Below are 12683 nucleotides of genomic sequence, written 5' to 3' on the forward strand. Positions count from 1 at the left end.
GACTGTTGTTCTGGCAACAGGTTTTCCTCCCTACGGAAAAGTTGCTTGACTTTCGTTTGACCTCTGGTCCGGGGCTCGAACTAGGACCCAAGCCCATCACCACCACCGGGAGTTCATGGCATTTCACACCCCAAGCGCAGGGCCTCCTCCTTTGAAGGCCTCCCCCACGGTCCACGGTCCTCATCTATTTTTTACCTTCCTGTGTTTCTCCTTTGTCTTTGGCAGTGTCCACCAAACCGAGACCCCACAGCGATGAATATTCAAAGAAGATCCCGCCTCCCAAACCCAAAAGGAACCCGAACACTCAGCTGAGCACCTCCTTCGACGAAACGTACATCAAGAAGCACGGGCCGCGGAGGACGTCGCTGCCGCGGGACCCCTCCCTGTCCCAGGTCAGCAGCCCGGCGGGGGACCCCGAGGAGGAGGAGCCCGTGTACATCGAGATGGTGGGCAACATCCTCCGAGACTTCAGGAAGGAGGAGGACGACCAGAGCGAGGCCGTCTACGAGGAGATGAAGTACCCCATCTTTGACGACCTGGGCCCGGATCCCAAATGCGACCTTGACCATCACAGCTGCTCCTCGCAGTGTGCTACTCCCACCGTGCCTGACTCGGACGTCGCCAAGGCCTCAGTGCCATGCGCTCCCAAGGGGCTGCTCTGCGACATCCCCCCGCCCTTCCCCAACCTGCTGTCCCACCGGCCCCCGCTGCTGGTGTTCCCGCCCGCGCCCGTGCAGTGCTCCCCCAACTCCGACGAGTCTCCGCTCACCCCGCTGGAGGTCACCAAGCTGCCCGTGCTGGAGAACGTGGCCTACCTGAAGCAGCAGGCGGGCGCGTCTCCGTCCTCGCTGCCCCCGCACGCCCCGGGCCACCCCAAGCCGGACAAAGAGCAGCCCGCGGCCCTGGGCGCCCCCGGCCCCCCCGGGCCCGCCGCGGCCGCCGCCTCCGCCTCCGCGCTGTCCTCCTCCCCGCCCCCGCCGTCCGCCCTGTACCGCACGCAGTCCCCCCACGGCTACCCCAAGAGCCACTCGGCCTCGCCGTCGCCCGTGAGCATGGGGCGGTCGCTGACCCCGCTCAGCCTCAAGCGGCCCCCGCCCTACGACGCCGTGCACTCGGGCAGCCTGTCCAGGGGCCCTGCCTCAGTGCCTCCCTCGGCCGGCCGGCCGGTGTCGCAGGACGGGGCGCGGATGGTCAACGCCGCGGTCAACACCTACGGCGCGGCCCCGGCCGCCGGCGCCTCCCGCTCCAGGACCCCCACGAGCCCCTTGGAAGAGCTAACCAGCCTCTTTACCTCTGGCCGCAGCCTGCTGAGGAAGTCGTCCAGCGGCCGCCGGGCGAAAGACCCCGCGGAGAGTAAGTGGTCGGGGTCCCGGGGAGCCAGGCTTCCCACTGGGGAACCGAAGCCAAGCGCCCCCACCTGCCCCGGGTGCGCAGGTGAAGCGCACGGGGCAGGGCCTTGGGTTCTTGGGGCTGCAGTTTCAAAGTTGGGTTGTTGCGCTTGGCCATGCCCGAGTGAAGAGTGTGCATTCTTGGGTTCTTGGTGTTGCAGTTTCAAAGTTGGGTTGTTGCGCTTGGCCATGCCTGAGCAAAGAGTGTGCATTCCTTGGTTCTTGGGGCTGCACTTTCAAAGTTGGGTTGTTGCACCTCACCATGCCCGAGCAAAGAGTGTGCATTCTTGGGTTCTTGGGGTTGCAGTTTCAAAGTTGGGTTGTTGCGCTTGGCCATGCCCGAGTGAAGAGTGTGCATTCTTGGGTTCTTGGTGTTGCAGTTTCAAAGTTGGGTTGTTGCGCTTGGCCATGCCTGAGCAAAGAGTGTGCATTCCTTGGTTCTTGGGGCTGCACTTTCAAAGTTGGGTTGTTGCACCTCACCATGCCCGAGCAAAGAGTGTGCATTCTTGGGTTCTTGGGGTTGCAGTTTCAAAGTTGGGTTTTTGCACCTCACCATGCCCGAGCGAAGAGTGTGCATTCTTGGATTCTTGGGTTGCAGTTTCAAAATGGGTTGCACCTCGCCATGCCCGAGTGAAGAGTGTGCATTCTTGGGTTCTTGGGGTTGTAGTTTCAAAGTTGGGTTTTTGCACCTCACCATGCCCGAGCAAAGAGTGTGCATTCTTGGGTTCTTAGGGTTGCAGTTTCAAAGTTGGGTTTTTGCACCTCGCCATGCCCGAGCGAAGAGTGTGCATTCTTGGGTTCTTGGGATTGCAGTTTCAAAGTTGGGTTGTTGTACTTGGCCATGCGTGAGCAAAGAGTGTGCATTCTTGGGTTCTTGGGGCTGCACTTTCAAAGTTGGGTTGTTGCACCTGACCATGCCTGAGCGAAGAGTGTGCATTCTTCGGTTCTTGTGGTTGCAATTTCAAAATTGGGTTGTTGCACCTCGTCATGCCAGAGCAAAGAGTGTGCATTCTTGAGTTTTTGGGGTTGCAGTTTCAAAGTTGGGTTGTTGCACTTGGCCATGCCCGAGCAAAGAGTGTGCATTCTTGGGTTCTTGGGGCTTCAGTTTCAAAGTTGGGTTGTTGCACCTCGCCATGCCCGAGCAAAGAGTGCATTCTTGGGTTCTTGGGCTTGCAGTTTCAAAGTTGGGTTGTTGCACTTTGTCATGCCTGAGCAAAGAGTGTGTATTCTGGAAGCACTCCCGGTGACTACTGACACAGTGTGGCAAAGGCCATTAAAAAGAAGAATGCACTTGTCCAACAGTAGAGTGTAAGACCTAAGTGGTTACAGGGGCTCTAGAAAATCTAACAAAGTTGCACCCATTGCTGAGGCACTTTGAGGGACATAACTTGATTTTTTTGAGACAAAGTATATACTTCAACAGATTGATAGATCTTAACGTTCATCTTTATCTCATATTAAAAAAAAAAACACTTGAGCAAATCTGTATCACAAAGCTTTTGCTGGAAAGATAGCAATTAGGATAGAATTTAGATTTTTTTTTTTTAACAAGGTGAACTATTTCCCCTGCATACTTTGTGGGGTTATGTTCTTACATTCACCCTAAACTAGAAAAGGCTCATTGTTTCAGCACCTAGAGTAATTAGTATCTTATTCCTATGGTACTCTTCCTGGATCCACTGATACATAAATTGCAGAAAGATCACCAGTATTAAATAGGTGGTGCACATTATATTTACCACTGAACTTCGAAGACCAGTAAATGTCTCTATCTGAATAACTGAATCCTCTTGTCAACCCCAGATCACTCCATAAACATACAGTAAAGTCAAAACAGACCCCAGTTTTCTCATTGTCCATTTTATGAAATTACACTGCTTTCCCTTGCTTAAAAATGCCTTAGTCACCTAAACTGATAATTAATCACTTTCATCTCAGATTATCCCAACACAGATTTTTTTATCCCCTCACACAATCAACCTGAATTCCTTCCTTAAAAGAAAAAAAAAATCAATACATCTGATGATGAAGATGGTGATGACATTTAAAAAAATTTTTTTTTAAATCTTTTTTTTATGATAGTCACAGAGAGAGAGAGAGAGAGAGAGAGGCAGAGACACAGGCAGAGGGAGAAGCAGGCTCCATGCACCAGGAGCCTGATGTGGGATTCGATCCCGGGTCTCCAGGATCGAGCCCTGGGCCAAAGGCAGGCGCTAAACCGCTGCACCACCCAGGGATCCCGGTGATGACATTTTTTAAAAAACAATTTACTTATTTATTTGAGGTGGGAGGGGGAGAGAAACTTTTCAAGCAGACTCCCCTAAGAGCAAGGAGCCCATGGGTGGCTCGATCTCAGGACCCTGAGGTCACAACCTGAGCCGAAACCAATAGTCCACGCTCAACCAGCTGAACCACCCACATGTCCCAATGGTGATGGTACTTAAATAATCAATATCCATTCCTGTTAGAAGACACATATCCTGTCCTTTTTGTTTGTTTACCCAGAGAGACTTATGAAAGTATTATTGCTTAAATAACCCCCCCCCCAAAAAAATTCTTTTACCTTACTGAAAGGCAAAAATTTTTAATCTATTAGGCATGTCTTAAGTTATATACATACATACATGAATACATGAAATTACTGTTTACACTGAATTAAAAATGAGGAACAATCTATTTCTAAGCTCTCCATGCTCAGCAAGGGCAGTTTGGCCCCTAGGAACTTCTTGCAATGTCTGGAGACCTTTTTAGTGGTCACAGCTAGGGGCGCTACTGACATCAAGTGGTACTGCTTAAAAGCTTACAAAAAAGATGATCTGGTCCACAGTGTCCATACTGGCAAGTTTGCTAAACCCTGACCTAAATAATTTGTCAAAGTTTAAAGTTTCCTCTAGATGATTGATTTGGTTTAAGCACAAATCAGTTAAGATTTTTGGAATAAGTTGGAGGACAAAAAGGTGAAAGAAAAAGATTTCACTTTCAAAATATGTGATGGTTAGTGTGAAATTATTGGACATTTCATCCTAGAATTGGTGAAATTATTGGATTTTCTCCCTACCTACCAGTTTCTTTGGAGGATCCTTAACAGCTCCAGCTGGCAGCTATACCAATTAGCTAGAAAAAGTATATGTAAAAGAAATGATTAACTAATGAAGTTATTTCAAGAAAAATCCATCTGTTAGAATTCGTCTATGTGCTATATGTCACAGACTTCTCCATTCGAGTCCAAAATGAGCTTTGTGTGCTTCTAAAACAAAGCTTATACATGGAAAAGTGATCCAGGCTCTTTATAGCTTTTAGGGATCTGAGGATTGAATTCCTTCCTATGTGCTATTAACCATGTATCAACTCTTCAGAGAAAGGACATGTCTTGAGTTACATTAACTTCAATATTTTACTTTACATAAAAGGAAAGGAAGAAAATGCAGATAGTGCAAAGAATAATTTAATGTTATTTACTTTTGACTCCAGAAGAAAACCCTAAAAAAATCGTAATAGCAGGGTGCCTGGGTGGCTCAGTCAGTTAAGTGTCTGTATTAGGCTCAGATCATAATCTCAGGGTCCTGGGATCGAGTCCCGAATCCTCCCTGGGAGAGAAGCTAAGGAGGGAGGCTGCTTCTCCCTCTCTCTCTCTCTCTCTCTGTCCCACTCGCCCCCTGGCTCCTGCTGTCTTTCTCTCTCTCTGTCAAATAAATAAAATTAAAAAAAATTATCATAATGGGTCTCAGAATCTTTCTGTAATTCAAAACGCAGACCCAGAATTGTTGGTAATTGGGAGTTAATGTATAATCACTGTTGCAGTATAGAATTTATAGATACTGCTGATACAGGGAAAGAATAAGTGATATTACTTATTATTCATTCCTAAATCTCAAGTTTTTTTTTTTTTTTTACATTTCAGGAATAAAATTAAGGCTGGTGTTTCTATTCTCCATTCCCTCTGGCTTTACTGGAAGTGCCAATTTTGATAATTTCCTAATATTCAACTCAAAGCAAATGTAATATTTCTGTTTTAATTTAAAAATCCATGTCAAATAGAATATGTGCCTTAAACTCTTAATAATCTAAAAAGATACACTTAATTTCATATCTTAAAAGCTTACAACAGTTGACAGAGATTGAGTGATAGGAAAGAAATACAGTAAGAAGATAGTAGTAGACTATGAACCAATTTCATTTCACTGCGTGATTTTCTAATCACGGCCTTCACATTAAGTATTCTAGAAAGTGTCGTTTTCCCTGGTTGATGGGGCATTGTCATGTTGCTTAGCTATAGGTAAAGACACTTCATAATCCAATGATAACAAACTTTATTTGGAATTGGTTATATAAATATTTCTTAATTTTGTGCAGAGAGAGAGAGTCTACACGGCATGTAAGAAGTGACCCACTTGTATTTTATTGCTGTAAATTTTTGTCTACGTGAGAAGTAGGTGAAGTACAAATGTTTTTATGGTGAATTTGGAGTATTCACCATAATATTACTTAAAATACTTTTCTCCTCAAATAAGAAATATTCTTAAAAGAAAGGTTTTGCTTATATTTAATATAAATGCATGAATATATGTTTCCATAAAGAAGCATAAGAGACAATGAATAATATAATTAAATTCTATAATATACCCAAGGGAGAGAATGAGATAAAAAAAGTATAAGTGGAGAAATGTCAATAGAAAATTTAAGGAAAAAATAGAAACTTGAAATAGTACAGTGGCTAATTTAGAGACTAAGGCACCAAGAAAGATACAAAGGAAATGCACACACAGGGTGGGATGGGTGCCAATACATGAAGCACCTGCGAAGGTCCACGTAGAGCCCACAGGACACAGAGACAGTAGGCCTAAAGAAGGAGCAAAGAAAAGCAAAGAGTAGGCCCACTCATCTGGTTTTGTTATTAAAAAAACCCAAAATGGTCAGTTGGCATTACCAAAAAGCTTCATTATACACAACAATATTCCACATTAATGGAGATACACAGTTTTCTACTGTTACATCTCATGTTTCAGCCTCTTAAAAATATTCCCATTGAAGACTTTTAGATACCATGTTGTATTTTTACAATTACAAATGTAAATGGGTCCTATGGGTTTGGTGAAATAAACTTAGGAATCAGATGTAAACTTTGCCTTTCTTAAAACACACACACACACACACACACACACACACACACACACACACTCACACAGAAACTACAACACAAAGGAAATATCCAAAGCCAAATCCAACCAAAAAAAACCTATCTCCATGCCCCCAACCACACACAGACACACAAATACACAGACACACAGACACACACAACTTTCTTCTATTGTAAGTCATTTGAGGTACAGTGATGCTAAAATATGGAGAATTGCAATTGAAGCAACTGATCCAACTTACTCTTACTAATTTAATTTTAAAAATAATTTTCCATTAAAAAAAGAATGATTTTAGAAAGAAATCTTTTAAAATGTATTTCTGTATTTATGTATTATCTCTACTTTTAGGAAAATAGAAGGGTATACTAACATAATTTAGCCATCTTTATGATTCAAGGTCATTCATTGTATGCCTACTATGTGCTAATGCACGTAAAGTATTTGGGGCACTGTTGTGGCACAGTCAGTTAAGAATTCAGCTCAAATCATGATCTCAGGGTCGTGAGATCGAGCCCCGTGTTGGGTTCTGCACTCAGCATGGAGTCTGCTTAAGATTCTCTCTCCCTCTTCCTCTCCCCCTCCCTCTCATGGTCTCTCTCTCATACTTGCTCACTCACTCGCCCAAGTAAATCTTTAAAAAAAATGTGTCTGGCAAGGTGACTGGAAGAGGATACACCTCATACAGTGGTGACTGTCATTGTTCCTGGCCATTTATAATAACAGTGACACAGTGTTGATAGCTTAATTATTGTGATACTGGGATGTCCTCAGGGGCTGTTTGAGTTTGTAGCTCTGACTAGCCCTTTACTGCTATATCATTTAAATTTATTTGAATTCTTACGTGTGTTTTTTGTGGTTTTCCTGCCTCCTACCTTTCTTTCAGGTAGTTTTATTGATGCAGATAGGTTCTCTTTCCCTCCCCTGCCTCTCCTATTCTCCTTCAACCCTTTCCCTCTTTTGTCTTATCACACCATTAATCAGTAGTGGACCAAGAAACAGATATACAACTTGTCCAAGGAGCCTCTCATCCAATGTAAGTGTAGGACTCAGTGACCTTTACCTTCAAGGGCTACTTTAACCCCTTAGTAAGTCTTGAGTGAAGTGCTTGGATACATATCTGAGATAGTAAGAATATCTCAAAAAACTTCCCAAAAACCAAATTGTCCTAGGAATCCTGAAATGAATGCTAGTTTATTTTAAGATAACCTACACATTTTGTTTGATCTATTTAAAATATTTTTTTTCAGACAGCCCGGGTAGCTCAGCGGTTTAGTGCCGCCTTCAGCCTGGGGCCTGATTCTGGAGACCCAGGATCCAGTGCTGCATCGGGCTCCCTGCATGGAGCCTCCTTCTCCCTCCCTGCCTGTGTCTCTGCTTCTCTCTCTCTCTCTCTCTCTCTCTCTCTCTGTGTGTCTCTCATGAATAAATAAATAAAATCCTTAAAAAAATAAAAAGAAAAGAAAAAATAAAATAAAATATTTTTTTTTCTGTAAAATTTAGAAAGCAAAGTAATTCAGGACTTTATAGCTCCTCCTTTTCATTCCTGTCAAAGCAGAGGCTGAAAAGAGTGGCTAGGGCCCAAGCAAGTATTGAGAAGCCAAAGGTGCATTGTAAAGAGGAGAATCCACGAGTCTGGATCTCTCACTTGGCGTGAGGATGGGTGAACCCTCAGCTTGGGACTTCAGCATACATGGTGACTTGGAGCCACCTGACCAGAGTTGGGAACTGGAAATGGAACTTGTAGAATCCTAGGATTCTTCAGAGGCATTTGAGACTTAAGCTATACTCAGAATGCCTGAAGAATATCCCAGAGGATTCCAGAAGGTCTGGAAAGACCAAAGCCTGTAGGTTTTGTTAAACATCTTAAATAAAGACATAACCCTTGTCAGGTCCCTGTCCTGCTGTTTGTTGGTTGTACCTCTCCTTCCACTCAGTTGCACACCATGGACTCAGACTAGTTTTTGGCTTAGCAAGGCTCCTTCCAGCTGCTTAGAGGGGAGATTGAACCAGGATCTGGGTTAAAATGATGCACTTGAGCCAATACCTTGATGATGTGCTCCGGTTTCAGAGAAGGTCCTTGGATGGTTCAAAGTATGCAGGCAAAGACATAGAAAGCTTAGACTTTTGGTCCAAGAACCTCTTGTATCATATTCACTTGGGTGTTGTCAAAAAAGAGATTCCTAGGCCTTATCATAGACCTGTTAAATGGGAAATTCTGGAGGTTGGGCTTGGGATGTTGACTTTTTAATGAAATCTCCAGTAATATTTATGCTGCTATCCAACAATGACTCAGGGTTATATGGCTAAATATTGGCAACACCCTATACTTGTATGCAAGAGAAACCTATAACACATTGCTTTTATCTAACAAAGTCACAAATATAATTTATGTAAGAGAAAGAAGAGGTAGGGGAGAGCTTGAAATGAGTGAATGTTGTTTTCCTTTCCTTGAGTAAGCTACTGTTTTTTTTTGGCATCTTGCAAAGAAGACAATCAGGGCCATCCAGATGGACAAATAGTGAAATCCATTTTGCTGTGTCTGGATTCTCCCAGAGACCTTGGGAGTTTAATGGCGATATCTTTGGCAGGTAATTTGTGAAGAATGTCCATTCTGGTTCTTAGAACCTCCATCTTAATCATGATGGGCGTTTGCCATTCTCTTCATCAGGCTTCCTCAGCACTTCAGTTTGAGAACCACCAAAAAGAGCTACTTCAGGCAGGAGCTGATGCTGTCATTCAGGCAGGCAAGAGAACCAGAGACTCAGGCCTCCACAGTCCCTACCCCAGAAATCTTCCTAGATCATTCCAGGCCATCTAAGTGGGATGGCTAGCTAGACCAGAGTGGGACCCCCAGGTGGAGACATGACCCAGAACAAGCGTATGCTTCCCAGAGAGGGCACCCAGTCACATGGTTTAAATTGATGTAAGAGAGTAATATGACAGAGTGGAAGTCTTCCTTGGGGGACACTGGGAGGACAGGGAGAGCAGGTGTTATGAGAGCAATGAGGAGGTCTGGCTGTCATGACTGAGCGAAGGATTCTGGGTGTGAGAGATGACAGTCCTAATGGAGGAATAAGGTGATGAATTTCTAGGAACATGCCTCTGCCTCCAACAGATTTGTCTCAGTAATGATTTTAAGACCAGATTTCAAGAACTTTGCCCAGAGTGGGATGCCTCAAAGAAGCTAGTGGTGAGGACCTGAGGAAAGTGTGCAGCATCCAACCTTTTCCTTGAGAATGCTTCCATAATAATGGTAGCATTTACTTTTATATGTTTACTAAATGCCAGACACTGTTCTAAGCATTTTACATATATGTATTCCATCCTCGCTGCAATGCTCTGAGGCAGGTGATATTAACATTACTATTTCAAAGATGGGAGACACTGAGGCACAACTTGCCCAGAGTCACATACAGAGTAAATCTGAGACTTGAGGCACAACTTGCCCAGAATCACATACAAAGTAAATCTGAGACTTGAATCCACTTTATGTGGCTCTAGAGTTTCTGGCTTTAATGATACTTCATCTACGTTTGGCCAATCTCCCCAATTTCTTTTCTCTTCCTGTGGCCATTAAAATATACCAGTTGTCATCAGACCTCTAATGACTTACAGTGTTATCACTCCCAGTGATAGCTGCTTAGTAAGAAAAAGCTGAATATGTACCTAAATGGCATGGACTACTTAGCAGTGGTCATCAATTTGGGAAGGATGTGGAAAACTTTTTCAGTACCCTCCAAACTTCATTTTGGAAGATCCTAGTCTCTGTGGCTGTTCTGTACCTCAGGCTTCTGAGCTATCCCTGAAGGCATGTGATCTGCCCAGTGGGCCTCATAATCACCTAAATGACCTGAGCAAGAAGGTGCAAGTACTCACCTCAATGCCTCTAAATATAACTTAAGAAAGTATGTGCATATTTCTTTGGTCCATTTGATTTTCAATACTGAGCTACCAACTAGCTAACTCTACCTACCTAGGGATGTAGGGCTTTTGTCCTCAGCTGCTTGCTCCTTGTCCATAGCTACATAGTAGTTTGATGGCCTGTAGCTACCCCAAGGGAAAACAAATAGTTTTGATCCATGGATCAAAAACCCCAGCCAATGTTCAAAGGCAGTGAGGGCACCGGCATCACTAATCTAGAAACTGACCTAGTAAAATAAACAGTACAAAAGAGCCCTCTACAAAATGGTGCTTAGCATCACCCCTTTTCTCTTTAGATTTGTGTTAATGTGCAGTTGACAGAATCAGACACTTATCTTTCCAATTACAATTAAAAAATACAGTTCTTCAAGAACATACTGACCTACTTAATTATTACTATTTTTTAAAGCTAAAGAAATTTCTTTTCAAGATGATGAGGTTAAAAGCGTATAAGTAAAATCCGTTGATTTTGAAAATGTGTGTGACTCCTTGGTTAATTGGGACCGTGACATTGTCTGTTTTCCTCATTCAGCTTCTTCTTGGATTGCGACATAGAAGCACTGAAGAAGACATAATTTCATAAATAATTGCTCACCTTTCTGGGGGTATACTGCAACTGTCTTTGATTGATGCAGGCAGGCGTGTTTATCCCCTGTGTTTATACTCTCCAGCTGCTGAATCCTTAAGTGCAATTTCTTGCTGGCAATTTAATCAGCAATCTTCTGCATTAAGAAGAACCCTCCCTGCTTTAGATTTATAAAATGCAGAAACGTTTCAATTCAGAAATAAAGCTACACCAGTCAATGTAAAAAAAACAAAAACAAAAACAAAACAAAACAAAAAAAACCACAAGATTTCCTCATTTTGTACTTTTAATGTAGGGACTTGATTTCTTTCCTTCCTATTGAATTATCTCAAATAGGAAACCCAGTTTATTTTGTATTTACTATCCTATGCTTTTAACACTTTGACATAAGAAGTGATTAAATATTAGGTATGAGTAAAGGCATTCCTGTCGGCCACATCTTACTCCCCTATGTTGTCCTACTTCCTCATTGAATATGATCTAGAGGGTTAGGGCAGGGGCTGGGTGTCAGAAGAGATGGTTTCCATCTTGACTCAAAGTAAAAAGCTTCGACTTTGGATAAATCAGTTCATCTCTTAATGCTTTAGTTTTCTCACATTTCAAATGAAAATATTAGGTGCTAAAACTGTTGAGTCTCTTCTGCTCCATTGTTTGAGGTGTCTGTGGATTACTCTCAAACAATGGAGTCTCTTCCTGCCTTGGAGACTATCTGTCTGATGTTGTTCTCTTGCTGGAAGGGTTTCCTCGGTAAGTCTATAAAATAATGTTTAATCCTTGAATCTCTGCTTAAAGCCCATCTACTTTTTCATAGAGTTTTTCTTATGCTTTTGTCTAGAAATAATCTTTTTTCAAACTCCAAGAGCACTTTGTACTTGTACAGCAGTGTTTCTTATTCTGACATGTTGTGAAGTCTTTTTTCTTATTCCCATTAAGACATATGGCCATACTTTTTCATCATTTTATTTAAGGTAGCCCTCAACCCAGTGCAGTCTTTCTCATAGTTGATACATCATACGTATTTATTGAACTTGTTGAATTAATAGGCATAGTGACTTGAGAGGGCTCCTATACTCAAGGAAACAAAAGCTATATGAGAAATGTTTGACTGTTGAGTGAAAAAAAAAAGCCAGATCCTCTGACTTCGAAAATTCCACACTGAAATCGATATAGTCATTCAGCCAAAAATGACCTGTGCTGAATGCTGAATTCATTACTTCTGTGCTTAAGTGTCCTGTTTTAAAAGAATGTCTATTCCATTCGAGGCAGATTTATTAGAAGAAAGATATAAAGAATATAGCCATAAAGCATTTAAATGTGGGCCATTTTGTAGACGTCAAATCACCATCAGTTTCTGTATAAATGAATAGTTGAGAAAATTGATCATTTCTCAACGTTTGAAGAGAGATGCATTTCTTAAGAAAATAATAGAGATCAACATTTTAAAGAAGGACTTCCAATCTGCTTAACATTATGCATTATTGAACTTAGGTGGTAAAGAGAATGAAAGCACATTCAACGAGGTCATTTAACCTCTTTGAAAGGCACTGCATAGATTCAGGGAGCTATTACCATGTGACTGCTGGTCTTGCACATGTGTGTTCCTAGGTAAAAATGGGTTCGAGTTATAAAATATTTGAAAAGCTTTTTTAA

The 12683-nt window shown here is 42.7% G+C and overlaps 1 protein-coding gene across 4 annotated transcripts in view; it reads left to right on the forward strand.

Annotated features, from left to right (window-relative positions):
• The window catches only part of NYAP2 (neuronal tyrosine-phosphorylated phosphoinositide-3-kinase adaptor 2), a 261148-nt gene that overhangs the window by 153773 nt on the left and 94692 nt on the right, over positions 1 to 12683 (forward strand). For all 4 annotated transcript variants that reach the window (XM_072796451.1, XM_072796452.1, XM_072796450.1 and 1 more), the window contains one exon: positions 226 to 1353. In XM_072796451.1, the coding sequence (XP_072652552.1) occupies positions 226 to 1353 (1128 nt within the window). The remainder of the gene's footprint in view (positions 1 to 225; positions 1354 to 12683) is intronic.

The sequence above is a fragment of the Canis lupus genome, chromosome 24 (genome assembly GCF_048164855.1).
Source record: "Canis lupus baileyi chromosome 24, mCanLup2.hap1, whole genome shotgun sequence".
Classification (NCBI taxonomy): domain Eukaryota; kingdom Metazoa; phylum Chordata; class Mammalia; order Carnivora; family Canidae; genus Canis; species Canis lupus.